Genomic DNA, 20,902 nt, shown 5'->3' on the forward strand with positions numbered 1-20,902 from the left:
GCAAATTTAGTATTTGTCTGGGAAGGATGGGTGGGCTTGTGGAGAAGGAACGGGAGGATTTGGGATGTGGGTGAAGGAGGATGTTACAGCTTGTTTTGAAACTAAACTGTATTTTCCCATGTGTGCGCGCTTTATATCAAAATTAAACACGTTAACTGCTTTCCACACTTCTTTTTATTTAAAAAAACTTTACATGCTTTGAACTCAATATGCACACACTTAAACTGGGTATATTGATTCACCTTTGGGGGCAGTTTCCCCTCCCTCGCTTCACCTTGCAGTTTGGCCAGAGTCAATGAGAAACCATTTGGGTGGCATGGCAGTAGCAACTTAGACATGGTCTGTTAGGGATTCCCTTTACGACTGCTGAAAAATGAGGCTTTGCTCACAGCTGGGATTCCCTGTAAACACAAAAGTATTAAGGTGCTATATATAACCTAGTGCAAAAGCCTATCCTTTGTAGTATCCTGCCCAGAAGACAGTGGCTAGGCAGATTTGCCTTGCTGACTTTGTGCTGTGTTTGTTGTGTTGTGTTGGTTGTGTTGTGCTTGTAGTACCAGTTAGCCCAGTCCTGACAGTCCCTTTTCTCTTCGGCAGGCTCAGCTTCCAGTAGCAGCGAGGAATCCTTGGGGAATGGTTCTCACCGTCAGATGCGGGACTGAACGTTCCCCAGTGGACAGAGGACACAGATGGCGGTGCCAGGATCAACCCACTGTGGGGCGGGTGGCCAAAGCCCCACTCTGCTGTGCTACCACAAGTGGAGCCAGGGAAGGGTCTGGGACTGCCCCACACCTCTCCCAATTAAGTGTGGCTGAGCCCCACTGCAGGGAAAGCTTCCCTTGCTAAGCCACGCCCTCCTGAACTTGGACATGGGGCCTGATCCTTCATAAGCCACACACTTCCCTGGAGATGCTTCTTCTTCTTCTTTTTCTTCTTCTTCTCTCTCTAACACAGAGCAGCCAAACGCTGGCCGCAGCCAGCCAGCTCTGTCTGTGCCCTCTGCTGACTCCCTACCCAAGCTGACAATGTCGTCCACCTCCTTGCCCAATCGTGTGGTCTTGCCTAGGAAAGACCATACAGTGGCCTGCTCAGGCCCTTTGCAGCAGCTGTGGAGCTTGAGGATGCCTCAACCCCCCCCCCCCCATAAAAAACCCTAACCAAGTCCTCCACTCAAATCATATCACCTCCAGCCAACAAGCAGGTTCACAAAGAGCAAGCCTAACTCTAGATCACCCTAATCATGTCACGAAGGAAAACAAAAGCTTGCTTGTGGACCCTTCACAATTTGATCTTGAGGCGCGCCTCCCAATAAGTGCATTTCCGCTATCGAGAAACGTGAAGCTAGATTGAAAGGCTGTTTCAATCGTCTGGTGGGCGAGGACACGTCATTTTTTAAGAGTGGTGGTTTGATAGAACCACAGCTACCATTGACACAGATGTACGTTTTTAAATATATACATACCCAGGTGTAGGTGGGAGAGAAACAGATTAGCTGACTTTCCGTATGGTTCCAGTTGAACTATGGGGAAAAGGGAAGTGTGTTTGGGTACTTTGTCAGTTACTGCCTATGGCCCATACTATACCATCGGCCTCCAGAGCAACCCTGCAGCTGTTTTTAAAATGCTTTGTGTTTTGTATTTTTCTTTTTGCGGGGGGGCGGGGTGTCAGGGAAGAAGGAGCGCGCTTGCAGAGATACACGTATGCCTCTTGTTTTTCTAAAACAATGCTGAACGTTGGGGCAGCCTGTCTGGAGTAGAAGGGGGAAGGCAAGATTGAGCAGTTGTTGAAACATCGTTTCGGCACGGGAAGCAACTCGCCGATGCAGGATTCGGCTTGTTGGGCCGTTTGCAACGCCAGTTGCCAAAAAGGGAAGTTCACACCGTAGACGACGCTCCCACTAAGGCAGCCCTTGAAGCGCTGGGTCTGTCTGCATCCAAGCTGGCCTTTGCACCACCCAACTGGCAGAACCAGGATTCTTCCCACTGTGTATAGAGTCCAGACTTCCCCAACCTGGTGCCTTCCAGATGTTTTGGACGACAACTCCCATCCAACACAGCCAATGTCTAGGGGGTCATGGGAGTTCTGTAGTCAATGTTCTCCAACGACGTTTGGGGAAGCACCAGGTTGAAGACCTTGGTCCCCTTTCCCTCTTGCTCTTCTGCCTGCTCTTGACGCTCACAGCTCCACATTTTGCGCCCATGTTCTCTCTGTCTCTGCACTCTCTTGGTTCAAGAGGACTTTCTAACTCGAAGTTTCTATTTTGTTGCTTGTTCTTGTATTAAAAAGGAAGAAAGCGCACATGTCTTCATCTACCCTATCTGCGGGCAAAGGGGTGGGGGAAAAGAAGGGAGCTGCCGCTGGTGCCCCCTCACGCAGCAACCAACCGAGGGAGGGCACTGCACCCACCCGGCAGTGTCTAGATCTGTTTCTGAAAGTGAAAGAAGGCTAGGAGAGTTTTAGGAGGACACAACTTGTTTATTGTTATCGTTACAGCACCTCGAAGTCAGCTAAGCACTTTATAAAAGGGTAGAAATAAATAGGGCTCTGCCCAAAGCAGCTTACAATCTAGAAATAGTCAAGACAAAAAAGGCAGGGGGTGGTATAGGGAACGGTAGGTCAAATCGCAGGATGATTAAAAACAAAAAAACAAAAACAGGCCCGTGAGCCAGCTTTTCAAATCCTATGGATTTTGATGGGGAAGAAACAAGCACGCTTAAGTCTCTCCCAGTGGAATCAGCGGGATTTTAAAGGGCTTAGCTCTGACCATAGAGCATTCTCACGGTACAGGTTACAAAATATAATTTTAAACTCCACTATAAAAATGGAGGATGTGTTACCAAAACAAACAAACAAACGAAAAAAATTGAGGGAAAAGGACACTTCAGAAAGAAAAACAAAGATGATAAAAGAGAGAACATATTGAGCTGCAGTGAATGTATTTAGGAACAACATTTCATATTAGTGGAAGAAGGAAGAGAAAAGGGATGATAATATTTAATAGAACAAGAGGTTTTAGGTTCACTGAGCAGAAAAAAATGAGGTGAATTAAAAGCCCAGACTAGAATAAAGGAAGAAAACTCAACTGGGGCCTGTTAAATAAACAAGACAAACGTTCCTTCAGATGCGAGACTTATGTTGATGCAAAAGCCAGAGGGGTGAATGTGTTGGTAGATGTTTATGGATGCATATATGTTGGGAGTGGGAAGACGGCCTGCTTTTCAAGGCCAGAAGGTACTTCTTCAGCGGCTGGAACGGGGAATATAACATGAAACCAGAAGGGAGGCAAGAGGGGAGCTTCTTGGGCTGGGCTTCGGCCCAAATGGCAGCCATTTTTAGTGTCTGGAATACCAGCAAACAACCTGGTGTTCTCTGCTATCCCCACCTTGACAGCGGGTGGCTAGTCCTCTCCCTAGAAAGCTAATCACCAGCAAAACACAATAACCCCAGCTCAACTAAAACTGGTCCCAATGAGCCACACAATTGTATGCCTCTACTCAGAAGTAAATCCCACTGGGTTCAATGGGGCTTACTCCTGGGTAAGCATGTCTGCAATTTCAGCCTTGGTCCCTCTGAAAGCAAGGTGACTTGAGTTCATTACAAACTTGTTCCTCGGGCCCAGCAGAGTGAAAGTGTATTTTGCTGCACAAACTGATGTCTGGCAAGCAGTGGGAATTCCTTAACCCAACCAGCGGCAAGGGTTTTGCTGTCGCAGGGCACATGCACAAAGACACCGTTGTATGTATGTATATACAAACATGTACATTTACAAGTTACGTACAAAATGAGAGCGCCGTGGAGTTAAAAGCGTGACCTCTGCTCCCTTTCGCGCACACACGGCTTAAAATCTTCTCATTTCAAAGGACACTCTAGCCTAACTTTTAAACCACATCTAGATTAAAGTTTAATAGGGCCCACCGAAATTGCTAAGCATGGTGGGATCTGGGGAAACAGCCACCAGCTAGCTCCCCACCCAATGTCAACAAGATCACAGATATCGATGAGACTCCAGCCCTCAGCAGCTGGCCTTCAAGTCTACCTGTCACACAGGTGTAGAAATACTTTTTGAAGTGAGGTAACCCCTAGGTCTAGGTCTATAGAACCAAGACCTTGGTTCTGATAAGGAGGGACTCTGAATTGGCCTGAATTGAGAAACTGGCCTACGCCACACTTAATACTGTACCCCAAAGCCAAAGCAAATGACCAAAGCCACAGGAACAAAACAAAACAAAAAAAGAGGATTCTATTCTATAATACATTGCGGTTACACATCAAGCTTACAACCACCACAGGAGACCCCTGGTGGAAAAAGACAACAGCAGTTTAACTAAGAGAGCTCCACAGCACACCAGGCTGCCAGCCTCTCTCTGGTAGCCCCTGTTCTCAGTGTGGATGTTCCTGTGCATCTCCAGCCCTGTAGAGGAAATGGTTTTTCTTACTTGCCCAAGCCAGGCACACAAAACAGGAGGCTGTGGGAGAGGTTACGACGTCAAGGTGGAAAGGGTGCTCCTGGCAACTTTGACACAGCGGTGCTTAGCATCCGGATCGGAAGACTCCTGGTACTTTCGTAGATCAGCGCAAAAAAGAACCTGGAGAAGGAGGGCAGAGAGTCAGAATTGGGGGGGGGGGGGGACAAATGTTTACGAAAGGTGGTTTGGAAATAGGCCCCCCCAAGAAAGGAGGAAGCAGGTTTCTGTGTGAGCCAGGTAAGAATTTTGCCAGCTGTGTCAGAAGAAGCAAATGTCAATTATACACAAATTGGCAATTTTACACCGAGGCCAAGACAAAACAAAAACAGGCCTAGAGGCAAAAAGGCGGTGTTCGCAAATACACCATTCAGACCAGTTTAAAACAGGGCAGGTAAGAATACCTTAGATTAGCATCTACTGGGCTGTGTATTATTTTGTCTGTATATACAGACTGAAAGAAGAAAATTCTTCACACAACATGTTAATTAATTTGGAGAACATACTGCCACAAAACCGAGGGATGACCACTGCAGGCTCCAGAGAATCCTTGGACAGGAAAAAGAGACAGCCACCGCATCTCTCCCAGCAGGAAAAGCAGGCTGCGCACGAATGGATAAAAGGGAAAAGACAACTTTGCATCCGAAGTGAAAGGAGGAGGTGGGGAAAGTGAGGAATAGAGGAGGCAGAGAAGAGTCGGGAAGAAGGTGACATGCGGGGAGAGGGACCTGGAACAGCAAAAACTTGCTGGTCCCAGTTGTCAATGGCTGTTCTCCATGTTGGCTAATGTTCAGAGGAAATATTCCACAAAAATTGCAACGACTGGGGAGCAGTGGCGGAGCTTCTTGCTCTGGCACGGGGGGGGGGGGAGGAGGAGAGCAGGAAGGGAAGGGGCTGGCGCGCATCCCAGGGGTGTGGCATGCCACCTGCGGGGACATGGCACCCAGTGCGGGCAGGGGGGGCAGCCGCAACGGCACCCCACTGGGATCGCGCCGCCAGGGGCGGTGTGCTCCTCCTGCACCCCTCTTCCTCCACCAGTGCTGGGGAGGAGTGGGGAAAGCTATTGCCTCCAAGCCCTGCTTGCGAGCTTCCTGGGAGCACCTGGTTGGCCATTACGGGAAGGAAGACGCTAAACCAGGTGGACTTTGGGTCTGGTCCAGCCAGTCTCTTCTTATGTTTTAACATAGTCCAGAACAGGGGTCCCCAAACTAAGGCCCGAGGGACTCGTTTATCTGGCCCGCAGCCACCCCCGCCGTCCACAACAGCTGCGCGGCTGCCTACTTCCAGGTCGGAGGAGCACTGGAAACAGCTTGTGCGCATGTGCAAGTGTTATTTGCGCATGCACAAGCGTTATTTCCAGTACACATCCGGGTCGGAGGAGGCCCGTTCACATCCACACAAGCTATTTTTGGTGCTCCTCCAACCTGGAAATGCGCCGGAAATAGCATATGCACATGCATATGGGCACTCCCTCCCCCGCCGTGTGATCGGCACTGGAGACACCGGCCCGAGGCGCGGTAAGTTTGCAGACCCCTGGCCTAGATGAAGTAAATATTCCCCTACAAGTCGCTGTGGCAAGAAAAGCTGGATCAGATTTACTTAACTGTTTCTGCTTCTGAGATAATCCCCAGACACTGGCCATTCATTCAGATGCCCTTAACAAAAAAAATCACTGAAAGCTAAGATTCTTACAATTCTGAATTACTTTACCCTCAAGCCGATTCCTGCAGTTGGACGATCTAGCTGTTCTTGTGCGTTCCCTTCTCACACACGGCCTTGCACAAAGCCGCAGAAGAAAAAGAAGAGGATTTTCCACTCATTTACTCACCGCTTGTGCCCATCCAGCATATGGTCCCCACAGGCTCCGGAAAAAGTTCCCTGAAAGCAGAGCAGTCAAGAGGGCAGCCTTAGTGAGTTGGAAGGCAACAAGGTGCCTTGACAAGGGAGTGGATTAACACAACCAGTTCTTCAAAGGAAGCTCCCTTATACCAAGCAAGACCCATTGGGTGCATCTAGCTGCGTACTGTCTGCCCTGCCTCTCCAGGATTGGATAAAACATGGGACTTTCTGCACTCAAAGCAGGTGTTTTACCGCCAAAACACGGTGATGTCTCTTCCTTGGCTCACATTGGCCAGAATGCTTCCTATCTATGCGGATGTTCCCACCCCCATTCTGAAGATTAGAGCCCTAATCTCTTTACCGCCTCTCCTTGTATGTCCCACGGAGGACCTTACGGTCTTCACACAAAAATATCTTGGAGGTCCCGGGCCACAGGGAGGTTAGGCTGGCCTCAACCAGAGCCAGGGCTTTTTCAGCTGTGGCTCCGATCGGGTGGAACGCTCTGTCTCTGCGGGACTTGACATCTTTCCACAGGGCCTGCAAGACAGAGCTGTTCCACCAGGCCTTTGGCCAAGGCACAGTCTGACCCCCTCCTCTGGTAATCCTCACAGAACTCTAGCCCAATGGTTGCCATTAATTTGATTTTGAATTGATTTTAAAATGAATTAATTTTAGAATGCTGTGTTACTTTTATTGTTGTTAGCTGCTCTGAGCCCCGCTTCTGCTGGGGAGGGCAGGATATAAATAAAATTTTATTATTATTATTATTAGGAGAGGAGTTCCCTGACAAACCATGGTGAGCCCTTGTAGCAATTGGCAATGATTGGTTCTAACTTGTTCTATAACTTAAAGGGCTCTGCTGCCCCCTGCTTTTTGGGAGGAAGGCAAGAGTGAGTTTGAGAAGCTGCAACTGAGCAGCCACAGTTGAGTGGCATTTCAGCAAACCATTAACCCCTCTATTTGATGGAGCCTCTGCAAGCCTCGAGCAAGCAAATTGTGTATTTTCTGGTGCTTTTCTGAAGGAGTTGGCATTGCTGCCCACTTTGTCATCGTCACCTTGTTTTAAAGTTATGCCGGCAGTATACAGCAGCAAGCAGTGGGACCTAAAGGTAAAGCACCCCTGGACGGTTAAGTCCAGTCAAAGGAGAATATGAGGTTGCGGCGGTCATCTTGCTTTCAGTCCAAGGGAGCTGGCGTTTGTCCACAGACAGTTTTCCGGGTCATGTGGCCAGCAGGACTAAACCGCTTCCGGCGCAATGAGACAATGTGACGGAAGCCAGAGCGCACGGAAACGCCGTTTACCTTCCCGCTGCAGCGGTACCTATTTATCTACTTGCACTGGTGTGCTTTCAAACTGTAGGTTGGCAGTGTTTACAAGAAACACATGTGACGAGGCTCCACAGAAAAGTGTTAATAAATAAAAGATTGGGCCAGGAATTTGTATCTTCGGACAAAGTTAAGAAGAGAGGCGTAGTGATATATGCAAAAGAGAGCCTGTCACCTAAATTTCTATTTAAAGATGAACATGGAAGAATTTTGGCTATTGAGATACAATATCAAGGAGAGAAACTGCTGATATTAGGAATTTATGCACCTAATGAAGGGAAATCGGAATTTTACAAGAAGTTGCAGGAGACAATGCTGGACTATCTAGACTACAACAACATCATAATGATGGGAGATATGAATGGGGTCGTATCAACTAACATGGACAAGTCACAAAGTCAAAATGTTACAAAAGACGGCAGACTACCTAAAACCTTTTTTGAAATGATTGACAATATGGACTTGATTGACATTTGGAGGACAAAGAACCCACTAGAAAGAGAGGGAACATTCTTTTCTGAAGCCCAACTGACCTGGACAAGAATCGACCAAATATGGATTTCCAGAGGCCTGGCACCTAAGGTCAGAAAAGTAGAAATCTGCCCAAAGACCTGCTCCGACCACAATGCAGTAAAGATGGATATGACACTATTACCAACTGGATCCTTTAGATGGAAGATGAATGACAATTTGTTTAGAGATCAGGAAATTACCAAGAAGGCCCAAAAAGTTTTGAAGGACTATTTTGAGATAAACATGAATAATATGGTGGAAAAAAGAATAATCTGGGACGCAAGCAAAGCTGTAATGAGGGGATTCTTGATACAACAGAATGCAGTGAAGAAAAGAACACAAAATGAGAAAAAAGATAAGATCTTGGATAAAATAAAAGAATTAGAGAAGAAATTAAGAGTGAATCCGAAGTCACAGCCAACTCTGAGAGAAATTAAACTTTATCAAACACAATATTCTAAATTGATAAATCAGGAAATTGAATGGAAGGTTAAATTAATGAAACAAAAAACGTTTGAGTCGGCGAATAAATGTGGAAAACTGCTAGCTTGGCAGTTGAAGAGAAGACAAAGATTAAATACTGTTACAAACTTAGAGGTTGATGGAAAAAACATCCAGAATCCAGTGGACGTTAGAAAGTGTTTCCAGAGATACTTCAAAAAATTATACACCCAAGGGCCGCAAGATGATGTTGAGATTAAACAATTTTTGGCAAAAAACGGATTATCTAAATTGTCACAAGAAAATAGGACAATCCTGAATTCTAAAATAACACGACAGGAGATCGAACAAGCTATCCAGAACATGCAACTTGGCAAATCTCCAGGACCAGATGGGCTGACCTCCAAGTACTATAAGACATTGAAAGACTATTTGATACAACCTTTGATGGAGGTCAGCAATGAAATTATGGAGGGGAGGAGGGCACCGGAGTCGTGGAAGGAAGCGTTTATCACATTAATACCAAAGTCGGAAGCTGAAAAGACACAACTTAAGAACTACCGTCCCATCTCTCTTTTAAATGTGGATTACAAAATATTTGCAGACATTTTGGCAAATAGATTTAAAAAAGTTTTAAATGAAGTAATTCATAAGGACCAGGCTGGCTTTCTCCCAGGAAGACATCTGTTTGCTAATACAAGGAACATTATTGACATTTTGGAACTTTTGCAAACAGATATAAATACAAAAGCAGTTTTAATTTTTATAGATGCGGAGAAGGCCTTTGACAATATCTCCTGGAAATTTATGATGGGAAATTTAAAAGAGATGGGAGTGGGACGGGGTTTTGAGAATGGGATTGAGGCGATATATTCAGAACAGAAAGCTAAACTGATAGTTAATAATGTGGTTACGGAAGAGTTTAAAATTGAAAAAGGGACACGACAAGGTTGCCCTATTTCCCCTTTGTTATTTATTTCGGTTCTGGAAGTGCTATTGAACATGATTAGAAGGGATCAGTTGGTGGAAGGAATTCAGGTCGGTCAGAAACAATATAAATTAAAAGCTTTTGCAGATGACCTGGTTTTGACCTTGCAGAAGCCAGAGCCCAGTACGAAAAGAGTATTACAACTGATTAATGACTTTGGTCGGGTGGCTGGATTTAAATTAAATAAACAGAAAACTAAGGTTCTGGGGAAAAACTTGACTAATACAGAGTCAGAACGGTTTCAGAATGAGATGGAACTCAATGTGGTTAAAAAAGTAAAATACCTAGGGGTAAACATAACAGCAAAAAAATCTAAGTCTATTTAAGGACAATTATGAAAAATGTTGGACAGAAATTAAGAGAGACTTAGATAGTTGGTCAAAGGCCGAATTGCTGCTATCAAGATGAATGTATTGCCAAGGATGTTGTTCTTATTTCAAACACTTCAGGTTTTGGACAAAACGGAGTGCTTTCAGAAGTGGCAGAGAGACATTTCCAAGTTTGTCTGGCAGGGCAAAAAGCCCAGAATTAAGTTTAAGATATTAACCGATGCAAAACAAAGAGGGGGCTTTGCCCTGCCAGACTTAAAGTTGTATTACGAAGCCGCAGCGTTTTGCTGGCTAAAAGACTGGCTACTTCTTGAAGACACTGATGTGTTAGATTTGGAAGGGTTTAACAATACCTTTGGATGGCATGCATATTTATGGTATGACAAGGTTAAAGCAAACAAGGCCTTTAAGAACCATATTGTCAGAAAATCATTGTTTAATGTCTGGTCAAAATATAAAGACTTGCTGGAAAATAAAACACCAAGGTGGCTTTCACCTTTGGAAGCCAAGGCCCGAAAAAGACCCAATATGGAGGCTAAATGGCCAAAATATTGGGAAATACTAGAAAAGGATGGAGACAATTGGAAATTGCAGAGTCTGGAGAAAATGAAAGACAAAGTGCGAGATTGGTTACATTACGCTCAGATTAAAGAAGTTTTTAAAAATGATAAGAAACTAGGGTTCCAGGTGGAGAAATCGAAACTAGAAACAGAATTGTTAGAACCAAAGATTAAGGTACTTTCAAGGATGTATAACTTGCTGTTGAAATGGAATACACAAGACGAAACGGTTAAATCGGCTATGATAAGGTGGGCACAGGACATTGGGCATAATATCATGTTTGAGGACTGGGAGAGGTTGTGGAGTAATGGATTGAAATTTACTGCATGTAACGCCCTGAAAGAAAATGTAATGAAAATGATTTATAGATGGTATATGACCCCAGTCAAACTTGCTAAAATTTACCACCTGTCTGATAATAAGTGTTGGAAATGCAAAGAGTGCGAGGGAACGTTCTTCCACCTCTGGTGGACTTGCCCTAAAGTGAAGGCGTTCTGGGAAATGATTTATAATGAACTGAAAAAGGTATTTAAATATACCTTCACTAAGAAACCAGAGGCTTTCCTTTTGGGTATTGTCGGCCAAGGGGTGGCAAAGAAGGACCAGACATTTTTTATGTATGCAACAACAGCAGCAAGGATACTTCTCGCAAAACATTGGAAAACTCAAGATCTACCCACACTGGAAGAATGGCAGATACAACTGATAGACTACATGGAACTGGCTGAAATGACTGGCAGAATTCGTGACCTGGGAGAAGAGAGGACTGAGGAGGATTGGAAGAAATTTAAGAACTATTTACAAAAGTATTGTAATTTGAGTGAATGCTAAATAAGATGCTAGACTAAAACAACTGAGCACCACTAAATTTAGAAGTTTTTAAGAAAATAAGTAAGACTGTGAAAATTTAGCTCCTTTTGAGAATTATATGATTATGAAATATAGAAGGGATATAAGAATTTAAATAAGATGATAAATTGCTGACAAAATGTTTCAACGATGAAAATGGGAGCGGGAGATGTGAGGAAGTCCAAAGAAAATGTGAAAATATGTCAAGATCGATGTTACATTGTTTATCATGTCTATTTTTATTGTAAAATTTAATAAATTGCTTTAAAAAAAAAAACAAACTGTAGGTTGGCAGGAGCTGGGACAGAGCAACGGGAGCTCACTCTGTCGCGGGGATTCGAACTGCCGACCTTCCAGTCAGCAAGCCCTAGGTTCAGTGGTTTAGACCACAGCACCACCCACAGTGGCAAGGGTCCCAATGCAGAATGCAAGTCTGAGGTTGCATGCTGAACCGAATCCAGGAAGGGTTCACAAGAGGCAGGCACCTGACCTCACTGGCCCTCACCGATCTCTCGGTGCACCCGCTCAGTCACACTGCGGGCTCCCATGCCGAGCTCCTGGCCGTAGTACCGCTTGGCAACCTGCCATATATGGGTGTCCACCGGCACGGCCTCTGCCTTGTCCAGAGACATGAGACACACGCAGTCGGCCACCTGCAAAGGGAAGCGAAGAAAATTACACCACGGTAGCGGCCCTTGTTTGCGTTGCTGGAGGACACACAGCTACAAACAGGCAGCCGTGTGTCAAAGTTCAAGCAGTCCCCTGCCCTACCACGCTACAGCCCTTGTGCCATATTTATGTATTAATTCGTTCACGCTCTTCAAAATGTTGTAAGCTGCCTTTTAGGATCAAACCGGCCCAAGGTGTTCCCCAGCGTACAAATTCACAATGTGTCATTCATAATAAATTGAAAACCATGTAACAACATTAGCACACAGCAAGAACCAGCAGTAATAAGTGGGGTAGAAGAGCTTGAATATAATACCAATATATTTCACAGCTGGCAACCAATGCCAAAATATACCTCAGTACGACTCCCCCAAATATGGCCATAAAACCTTAATTCTCTTCCCCTTTAATCAGCAAAATGAGGCATCCTAAAGGCCTATCATTTTAATACATCAGTACAAGAATGAGAAGCAAATTTCAAATACATTAATATTCAACTCTGGGAGGCTTAGTTTGGTCAGAATCCAGTATATCTGAAGGAGCGTCTCCACCCCCATTATTCAGCCTGGACACTGAGGTCCAGCTCCGAGGGCCTTCTGGCGGCTCCCTCACTGCGAGAAGTGAGGTTACAGGGAACCAGGCAGAGGGCCTTCTCAGTAGTGGCACCCACCCTGTGGAATGCCCTCCCACCAGATGTCAAAGAGAAGAACAACTACCAGACTTTTAGAAGACATCTGAAGGCAGCCCTGTTTAGGGAAGCTTTTAATGCTTGGTGCATTACTGTATTTTAATATTTTGTTGGAAGCTGCCCAGAGTGCCTGGGGAAGCCCAGCCAGATGGGCGGGGTATAAATAATAAATTATTATTATTATTATTATTATTATTATTATTACTACTTATACACTTCCAGAATTAACGCTAAATACATTACTTCTGGTAAATGAGCCACCATAGCTGCTAGAGGGCTGTGAAAAATTTGCATCCTGGGCTTTTTAGGCTCATCTACCCATGTATTATGTGAAACCAAAGGGGCACATTGGTTGCCAGATGTGTGGTTCTGCCCCCAGCTCTCCTACCTTACTATAACACAAATCAGGAACAACATTCGGAAAGAACAATAAAATAAAATACAACTATTGTTAAAATTATCAACACCATCTTCAAACTTGTTAGTTTGCTTGTTACATGAAGGTCTCCAATTGACCTACAACGCATTGAAAACGTAAAAATACAATACACCATAAAAGCAGAATGAAACAAGCCACAGGAACCTTTGGTAGCACACTTAGTAACTAAACAACATCATATTGCAGGGGAAACCCCAAGTCTTTACCTGGTACCCAAAAGATGTTAACGGAGGCGCTAGGTGGGCAATAACAACAGAGGGATAAGGCGCCTAATTTGTACTCACCTTGGCTCCCACTCCAGGCAGTGTACACAAGGCGTGTCGAGCCTGTTCATAAGGAACGGCTCTCAACTGCTGCAAGCCGGCAGCACCACCAAGCGTCTTCAGAACAGCGCGGGCACTCTCGCTAACAAACCTTGCCCGATATCCGAAGCCAAGGTCCCGCAGCCGGGCTTCTGTGTCTGCTCCTGCAACAGGACACCCAAAGAAGGATGGCAGCCTTTTGAAGAAACGCTACGGTCGTCTAGAGAAAGACACATCTCCGGCAGCCATTATTATTTCCTAAAAGAAATGGCTAACACAACATTGGTCCATTAACCAGTCCTCTAAAAGATGAGCACACAGCTTACAGGTCAGCTACGAAGCAATGCCACTGTAACACGCATGCTCCACATCCCAAAAACAAATACAGTGGTACCTCGGGTTAAGTACTTAATTGGTTCCGGAGGTCCGTTCTTAACCTGAAACTGTTCTTAACCTGAAGCACCACTTTAGCTAATGGGGCCTCCTGCTGCTGCCACGCCACCAGAGCACGATTTCTGTTCTCATCCTGAAGCAAAGTTCTTAACCCGAGGTACTATTTCTGGTTAGCGGAGTCCGTAACCTGAAGCGTATGTAACCTGAAGTGTATGTAACCCGAGGTACCACTGTATATTAATCCCTTGTATCTTTGGAACCTATTTATCGACACCATAATGACTGATGAACCAACGTATGCTTGAGGGAAACAATAAGTTTATCTATTTACATATATACTACATAGGTCTGCAACCTTAATTATATATTTTTGTTATTTTGTTATTGTTTTTCCCCTGTTTTTTTAAATGCTTTCAATGTATTTTTTTCTTTTTCTCTTCTCTTTTCTGTCTTATTTACTTTAACTCACTGTAATACTCTCAATAAAACACAAATAAACAAACAAAATTAATTCCGTGTATCCAGCTGGAATTTGTTATAGGCTATCCTTTCCTAACCCTCAGGAGATTTATCCGGCTTAAATCAACATTAAGGCAAAAAGGCAAAGGACCCCTGGACGGTTACGTCCAGTCAAAGGCGACTAGGGGTGTGGTGCTTGTCTCGCTTTTTAGGCCAAGGGAGCAGATGTTTGTCCGCAGACAGCTTTCCGGGTCATGTGGCCAGCAGGACTAAACCGCTTCTGGCGCAATGGGACGCTATGACAGAACCAGAGCGCATGGAAATGCCATTTACCTTCCTGCCGCAGCAGTACCTATTTATCTACCTGCATTGGCGTGCTTTCGAACTGCTAGGTTGGCAGGAGCAGGGACCGAGCAACGGGAGCTCACCCCGTCACAGGGATTCGAACTGCTGACCTTCCGATCGGCAAGCCCAAGGGGCTCAGTGATTTAGACCATAGTACCACCCACTCCCTTTTTAGTCTCTCAAAAGAATGCCAGCCAATCCTCCACAGAAGGCCCCCTTTGGATAATTCCACACATTAAGGTAAAGGTAAAGGGACCCCTGACCATTAGGTCCAGTCGTGCCTGACTCTGGGGTTGCGGCGGTCATCTCACTTTACTGGCTGAGGGAGCCGGCATACAGCTTCCGGGTCATGTGGCCCTCATGACTAAGCCGCTTCTGGCGAACCAGAGCAGCATGCGGAAATGCTGTTAACCTTCCCGCTGGAGCGGTACCTATTCATCTACTTGCACTTTGACATGCTTTCGAACTGCTAGGTTGGCAGGAGCAGGGACCGAGAATGGGAGCTCACCCCGTCGCGGGGATTTGAACCACCGACCTTCTGATCGGCAAGTCCTAGGCTCTGTGGTTTAACCCACAGCGCCACCCGCGTCCTAATTCCACACATTAGCGATCTCAGTTTCTGCAGCGGTCAATAAATTTGCCGCCTTTCATTGTTCCAGATACTCAAGAAGCAGCACCAACAAAGGCAGCGGGTAAAAGCTACTTGAGGCAAAGATTTTATAGCATTTCACCATATTCCATGCTCAGTTGTTAAGGGACAGCAGCCGCCATGCAGTTTGAGTCCAGATTCCTCTTGGATCACCCGTGAAGAGCATCCTTACCTGCCATTGCCTGCAGCGAAGGGAATGCGTGGTACGTCTTGGTGTCCAGCTGACAGAGGCGGCGCCCAAAGACCTGGCACAGATGCTGGATCATGTTCGTGATACGCGACAAGTGGTTGTTGGAGGTGCAGATGAAGGAGAAGAGGCATTCTACGGGGTCCTGTCGCAGCACCCGCACCCCTGAGAAGATAAGAGGGTGGGAGGGAGGCAAGGTCGTATTTACGGGACCGCCTCTCCTGATATGCCCCGCAGAGAACCATAAGGTCCATAAATAATCATAGTGTAGAGGTCCCGGCCCCTAAGGAAGTCAGATTATCCTCCACCAGGGCCAGGGCCTTTTCAGTGATGGCTCCGACCTGGTGGAATGCTCTGTCCCATGAGACTAGGGCCCTGCAGGATTTAACCTCCTTCCATCGGGCCTGTAAGACAGAGCTATTCCGCCTGGCTTTCAATTTGAACTTAGCCTGATCTTTTATTCCCCTTCCTTCCCTCCCCCCTCCTCTTTTTATGAAGATTACCTGCTCTGGGATCCCACAGCTAATTCTCCCCTGGTCTCCTCCCTGGCCCAAATAGGACTAATTCAGCCAGCTAGCCCTGGTGATCATCTAATGTTTATTGGATGGATTTCCCCCTAAATTGATTTTTGAATTCTGAATTTATTATTCACGTTTTATACTGTATTTTATGCTGGTTTTTGTTGCATCAATTAAGTGTTTTAAATTTGTTGTTAGCCGCCCTGAGCCAGGTTTTCTGAACCGGGAAGGGCGGGGTATAAATAAATAAATATTTATTTATTTATTTATTATAACAAACACCCACCTAACTGATAGAGCTTGAAACACACACACACACACACACACACTCTCTCTCTCTTTTCAAATAAGCTGAAAAGGGTGTCCCCAGACTGATGGCTCTCGGTGGCTAAGGGCTGTATGCACTCAGCAACCCTGTCAAATTCATTATCAGATACAGTGTGTTTTAAACCCTCCCCCCAAGTTTCTAGTCCCTGAGGCAGCAAACTAGGGTTGAAGACATGTAGGCAACATATTGTGAAATACAAGAGGCATAAACCTTGCGGAGAGGGAAAAAGAGACCAAGTTGGCTTGTGGTTTGTTGGCCTGAAACAGGAATCCAGGACCTCCTCCCAGTCTTCCATTAAAAGCACAAGACTCTCAAATTAGCAAACTGAGCAAATGTACCTAGTTGGCATTATTAATACAGGTTATGCGAGTTAACTTTTTTTTTTTGGTGCTGGACAGATTTGACTTTGCAGCAGATTTCTGGACTTTTCAAATGCAGCAGTAGAAAGCCGTCGTTGCAAACACTAGGGCTACATATAGCAATCAGAACAATAGATCCCCTCTTTAGCATTGCTTGTCTGCATGTATCCAAAGACCTTGCTGCAGCCAGAAGGACAAGACATGTTATTCCCTTAAAATAAGAAGGGGGAAATGAAGCTAAAATGACTGTGAGTCCAAGCCTCACACCTGCTTCTGTGTGACTATGTGTGCATTTGGTACCGTGCGATGCAATCCTGACGTAGCTCTATTAGCCCCAGGTAAGGTAAAGGTAAAGGGACCCCTGACCATTAGGTCCAGTCGTGGCCGACTCTGGGGTTGCGGCGCTCATCTTGCTTTATTGGCCGAGGGAGCCAGCATACAGCTTCCGGGGCGTGTGGCCAGCATGACTAAGCCGCTTCTGGCGAACCAGAGCAGTGCACAGAAACGCCATTTACCTTCCCGCCAGAGTGGTACCTATTTATCTACTTGCACTGGCGTGCTTTCGAACTGCTAGGTGAGCAGGAGCAGGGACCGAGCAACGGGAGCTCACCCCGTCGCGGGGATTTGAACCACCGACCTTCTGATCGGCAAGCCACCCGCATTCCTAGTCCCAGGTAAAGGAAACAGCAAAAAGACCCAGGCCACCTACCTCCATCTCCTGAGATGTGCTGGTGAACTAACTGGGAAAACTGCCCCCTCTCATCTCTCTCTTCCATCACATAAGTTATCCTTCGCTCGTGCCATCACAGCTAATCAAGTTGCAATGCTACCCTGAACCTCACCTACCTGGGAACTTGATGGCCACTTCTCGGAAGTGAGAGTCCACATAGGACCAGCCCTGGTACAACGCCGACAAGTTGACGTGCAGCTGGAAATAATCCTGGAGGATCTGCGAGGGAGTCAGCCCATCCGTTCCCCGGACCAGCTCTCCTGACAAATGGCCGCCCGGGCGCTCGCTGGTACCAGCGCGGATGGCTTCGGGCTGTGCCTGCTTCCTGCCTTTCTTCAGCGGTGGCTCAGAGAGGCTGTCTTCTTCTCTGCTGCCATCCTCCTTCTCCTCTTCATGAAGCGTGTACCAGAGCTGTTCTTCTGACTGGGTGAGGGTCCAGACACGGCCTGCCAACACACCAGTCCAGTAGCCAGGGCTGGTTTCGGACCACCTGAGAGGAACGCAAGGCTTATTAGCAGCAGGGACAGACCAACTGCAGTTTGGAGAAGCTAACCTAGGCCTTCCTTCACCTTTCCCTTTATGCTCCAGAAGGTGGCAAGACCTGTATCTTTGGAGTCACAAGGCCCGTCACCACCTCACAGCCACAGCTATGGTACACTATCCCACAGTACCCTTCCACCAACTACAGTGGTACCTCAGGTTAAGAACTTAATTCGTTCTGGAGGTCCGTTCTTAACCTGAAACTGTTCTTAACCTGAAGCACCACTTTAGCTAATGGGGACTCCTGCTGCCGCGCGACTTCTGTTCTCATCCTGAAGCAAAGTTCTTAACCCGAGGTACTATTTCTGGGTTAGTGGAGTCTGTAACCTGAAGCGTCTGTAACCTGAAGCGTCTGTAACCTGAAGCGTCTGTAACCTGAAGCATCTGTAACCTGAAGCGTCTGTAACCTGAGGTACCACTGTACACGACACCTTGTTTCACATGCACACTCTTCTGACATCAAATGCGTCCCCCCAAACTGCAAAAAAATGGCTCCCTTATTAACTTTCTATTCAGCATTGTATCCTCCCAGTTCTGTAGCAGCCCAAAGGTATAAAAACATCCTAGACGGGTGATGTTCTGGGGTCCTGTGATCCTTCACAAAGGAATTCAAAGAACCGAGAAAGATTTGCTTATTCTACTTTCTGAAGTCGTGCATTTGATTAGAAGCAGGATGTCTGTGGTTTTTTTAAAAGAACTGAATCAAAACACTATTGATCAATAATGCAGACTTTTGGAAGCTACGTACTGAGACCATCTGGCTCTGTAGTGGTAGGCAGTAGCTTCCCACAGTTTCACAAACGGTTCACAGTTTCCCTACCTGGAGATGCTGGAGGATAAAAACATAACAAGAGGCCTGTTGGATCAGGCCAAAGGCCTATCTAGTCCAGGATCCTGTTCACACTGTGGCCAAACAGACGCCTGGGGGAAATAGGCAAGTAGGAGCTGAGAAGCACTCTCCCCTCCTGTGGTTTCCACCAACTGATATTCAGAAGCATTACTGCCCGACAATGGAGGTAGAACATTTCCACTGTAGCTAGTAGCCGCTGATAGCCCTCTCCTCCATGCATTTGTCTAATCCTCTTTCAGAGTCATCTGAGTTGGAGGCTGCCACTAACAGCCAGGTGTCCGCTGGAAGCCCACAAGAGCACTGTTCCTACTTGTGATTCCCAACAACTAGTATTTGGTGACTTACTGCCTTCCACAGTGGAGGGAGGGCAGAGCCATCATGGCTAGCAAGATTCGAACTTGCAACCTTCCTCAAGCAATGCATGCACTCTGCCACGCAGACCGATATACCCCTCTGACATATCACAGCCAGCATTCAAAATTCACCAGGCGCCAGGCACATTTTGCACCTGGCTATCAGCCACTCGCGACCAAGCGAAGACACTCAGGTACCGGGATGGTGCCTGATGTTTCCACCACATGAAGGTGCATGCCTGGGGATCCTTGGATCTTGATGGTTTTCACATACTAGCAACACATCCTGTAGAATTTTATCTGTGGTATTTTATCTGTGCAGTCAGATAGATGAACACCAGGAAGCAAAAAGTCGTATTGAAAAATATGACTTTCAAGCTGTCTGGTCCCCAAATGGCAACTAGGCATTCCATTTCAGCGACTGCAACCCTGGTTTAACCTGGTTTAACCCTGGTGCCTAGTTTTTATATACTGTATAGTCGTACCTTGGTTATTGAACACCTTGGTACTCATACATTTCGGCTCCCAAACGACTGAAAACCGGAAGTGAGTGTTCCGGTTTCTGAACATTTTTTCAGAAGCCGAACATCTGATGCGGCTTCCGCTATTGTTTCTGGCACACCTGCGCAATTGGAAGCCAATCGAACGGACTTCCGGAACACATTCTGTTCAAAAACCAAGGTACGACCGCTGATCACAGCTGCTTTCCACAGATGGTTGTGGGGAGCAGGAAAGACTAGGAGTTAAAGCTGCAATCCTAACCTCACCTACCGGGGAGTAAGCCCCACTGAATTCAATAGGTCGTACTTCTGAGTAGACACTGTTAGAATCAGGGCTTTTTTCCCAGGGGGAACTCACAGGAGCTCAGTTCCGACACCTCTCAGGTGGGCGCCATTCATTTCCGTTCATAGTGAGTTCCGGCACCCTTTTCTAGGAAAAAACAGCCCTGGTTAGAAATGTGCTGTAGCCCGCCAGTCTAAAGAAGTGTCCCTTTTTCCAAAGCGGATTCTCTCTCCCGAATTATTAAAAAAAGAGCTGTTGCCATAATAAGTAAGCAACCCATCCTTTGCAAGCCCGTGGCTAGGATGCATAGAAATTTGCAGGTGATCTTGAGGTTCCGTGGGGGAGACACAATGGTGCTTTGCTGAAAGCGCAATGCAGGGCCATCGGCAAGAGGGCAGAGCTGGCCATATTTATACATATATGGAGGCTTTTTTTGTGCCTTTCGGACGCGCAGCTTCATTGCCATCTCCATGCCAACGAGAGAGAAAAAAGACTGCACTGCACAAGAGCCTTGCAGAAAGAGAGAAGGTGGCAACCCGAGAGAGGGCGAGCAGGGGAGGGGGGGCAGCGAGAGAGGGGCACCTTGGAGATAATAATACAAGGGAGGGAGCAAGAGGGGGACGGGGGGGGACGGGACACCCTTTCTTAGCAAGGCTGCCATTCCGCGCTCGGGAGCCGCCAGGGGGCGCAACTAACCGGAAGGTCTGCCCGCCACAGAGCACCAGGTCGAGGCGGAGTTGGGCGCGCGGGCAAGGCAGGGAGCGCCAGGGGGTAGCGCGAGGCAGCGGGGCCGGGCGGGAGTCCATGCCGTTCCTCCTTCTGCTGCTGCTGCAGCAGCTGCCGCCGCCTTCGGGGTGGACGCGGAGATGCTGCTCCTGCCGCCGCCGTTGTTGCAGCTGCAGCCGAGCGCCAGACCAGAGCAGCTCCGAAGAAGCCCGCAAAATCACCATAGAGTTGTTGTTGGTTTCCCTCCCCCCCCCACCTCACCGCCCCCCTCGCTC

The 20,902-nt window shown here is 46.7% G+C and overlaps 2 protein-coding genes across 5 annotated transcripts in view; one reads left to right on the top strand and one right to left on the bottom strand.

Moving 5' to 3' along the window:
• The window catches only part of CAMK1 (calcium/calmodulin dependent protein kinase I), a 43,987-nt gene extending 41,691 nt beyond the window's left edge, over positions 1-2,296 (top strand). For both annotated transcript variants that reach the window (XM_080993092.1, XM_080993093.1), the window contains one exon: positions 598-2,296. In XM_080993092.1, the coding sequence (XP_080849218.1) occupies positions 598-662 (65 nt within the window). In that variant the 3' untranslated portion in view covers positions 663-2,296. The remainder of the gene's footprint in view (positions 1-597) is intronic.
• OGG1 (8-oxoguanine DNA glycosylase) lies at positions 1,657-20,902 on the bottom strand. 3 transcript variants are annotated; one of them, XM_080992929.1, is made up of 7 exons: positions 20,598-20,902; positions 17,492-17,865; positions 15,426-15,605; positions 13,390-13,571; positions 11,815-11,962; positions 6,292-6,341; positions 1,657-4,586 (listed from the first exon to the last, which is right to left on the bottom strand). In XM_080992929.1, exons 1-7 carry the CDS (start codon positions 20,849-20,851, stop codon positions 4,479-4,481), a joined length of 1,296 nt encoding a protein of 431 aa, XP_080849055.1. In that variant the 5' UTR covers positions 20,852-20,902; the 3' UTR covers positions 1,657-4,478. The 3 variants fall into 3 exon arrangements, with proteins under 3 accessions (XP_080849055.1, XP_080849056.1, XP_080849057.1); XM_080992930.1 differs by lacking the exon at positions 20,598-20,902 and adding an exon at positions 19,977-20,032; XM_080992931.1 differs by lacking the exon at positions 20,598-20,902 and adding an exon at positions 18,736-18,776.

Source organism: Podarcis pityusensis (genome assembly GCF_964106645.2).
Source record: "Podarcis pityusensis genome assembly, chromosome: 2".
In the NCBI taxonomy this organism is placed as follows: Eukaryota; Metazoa; Chordata; class Lepidosauria; order Squamata; family Lacertidae; genus Podarcis; species Podarcis pityusensis.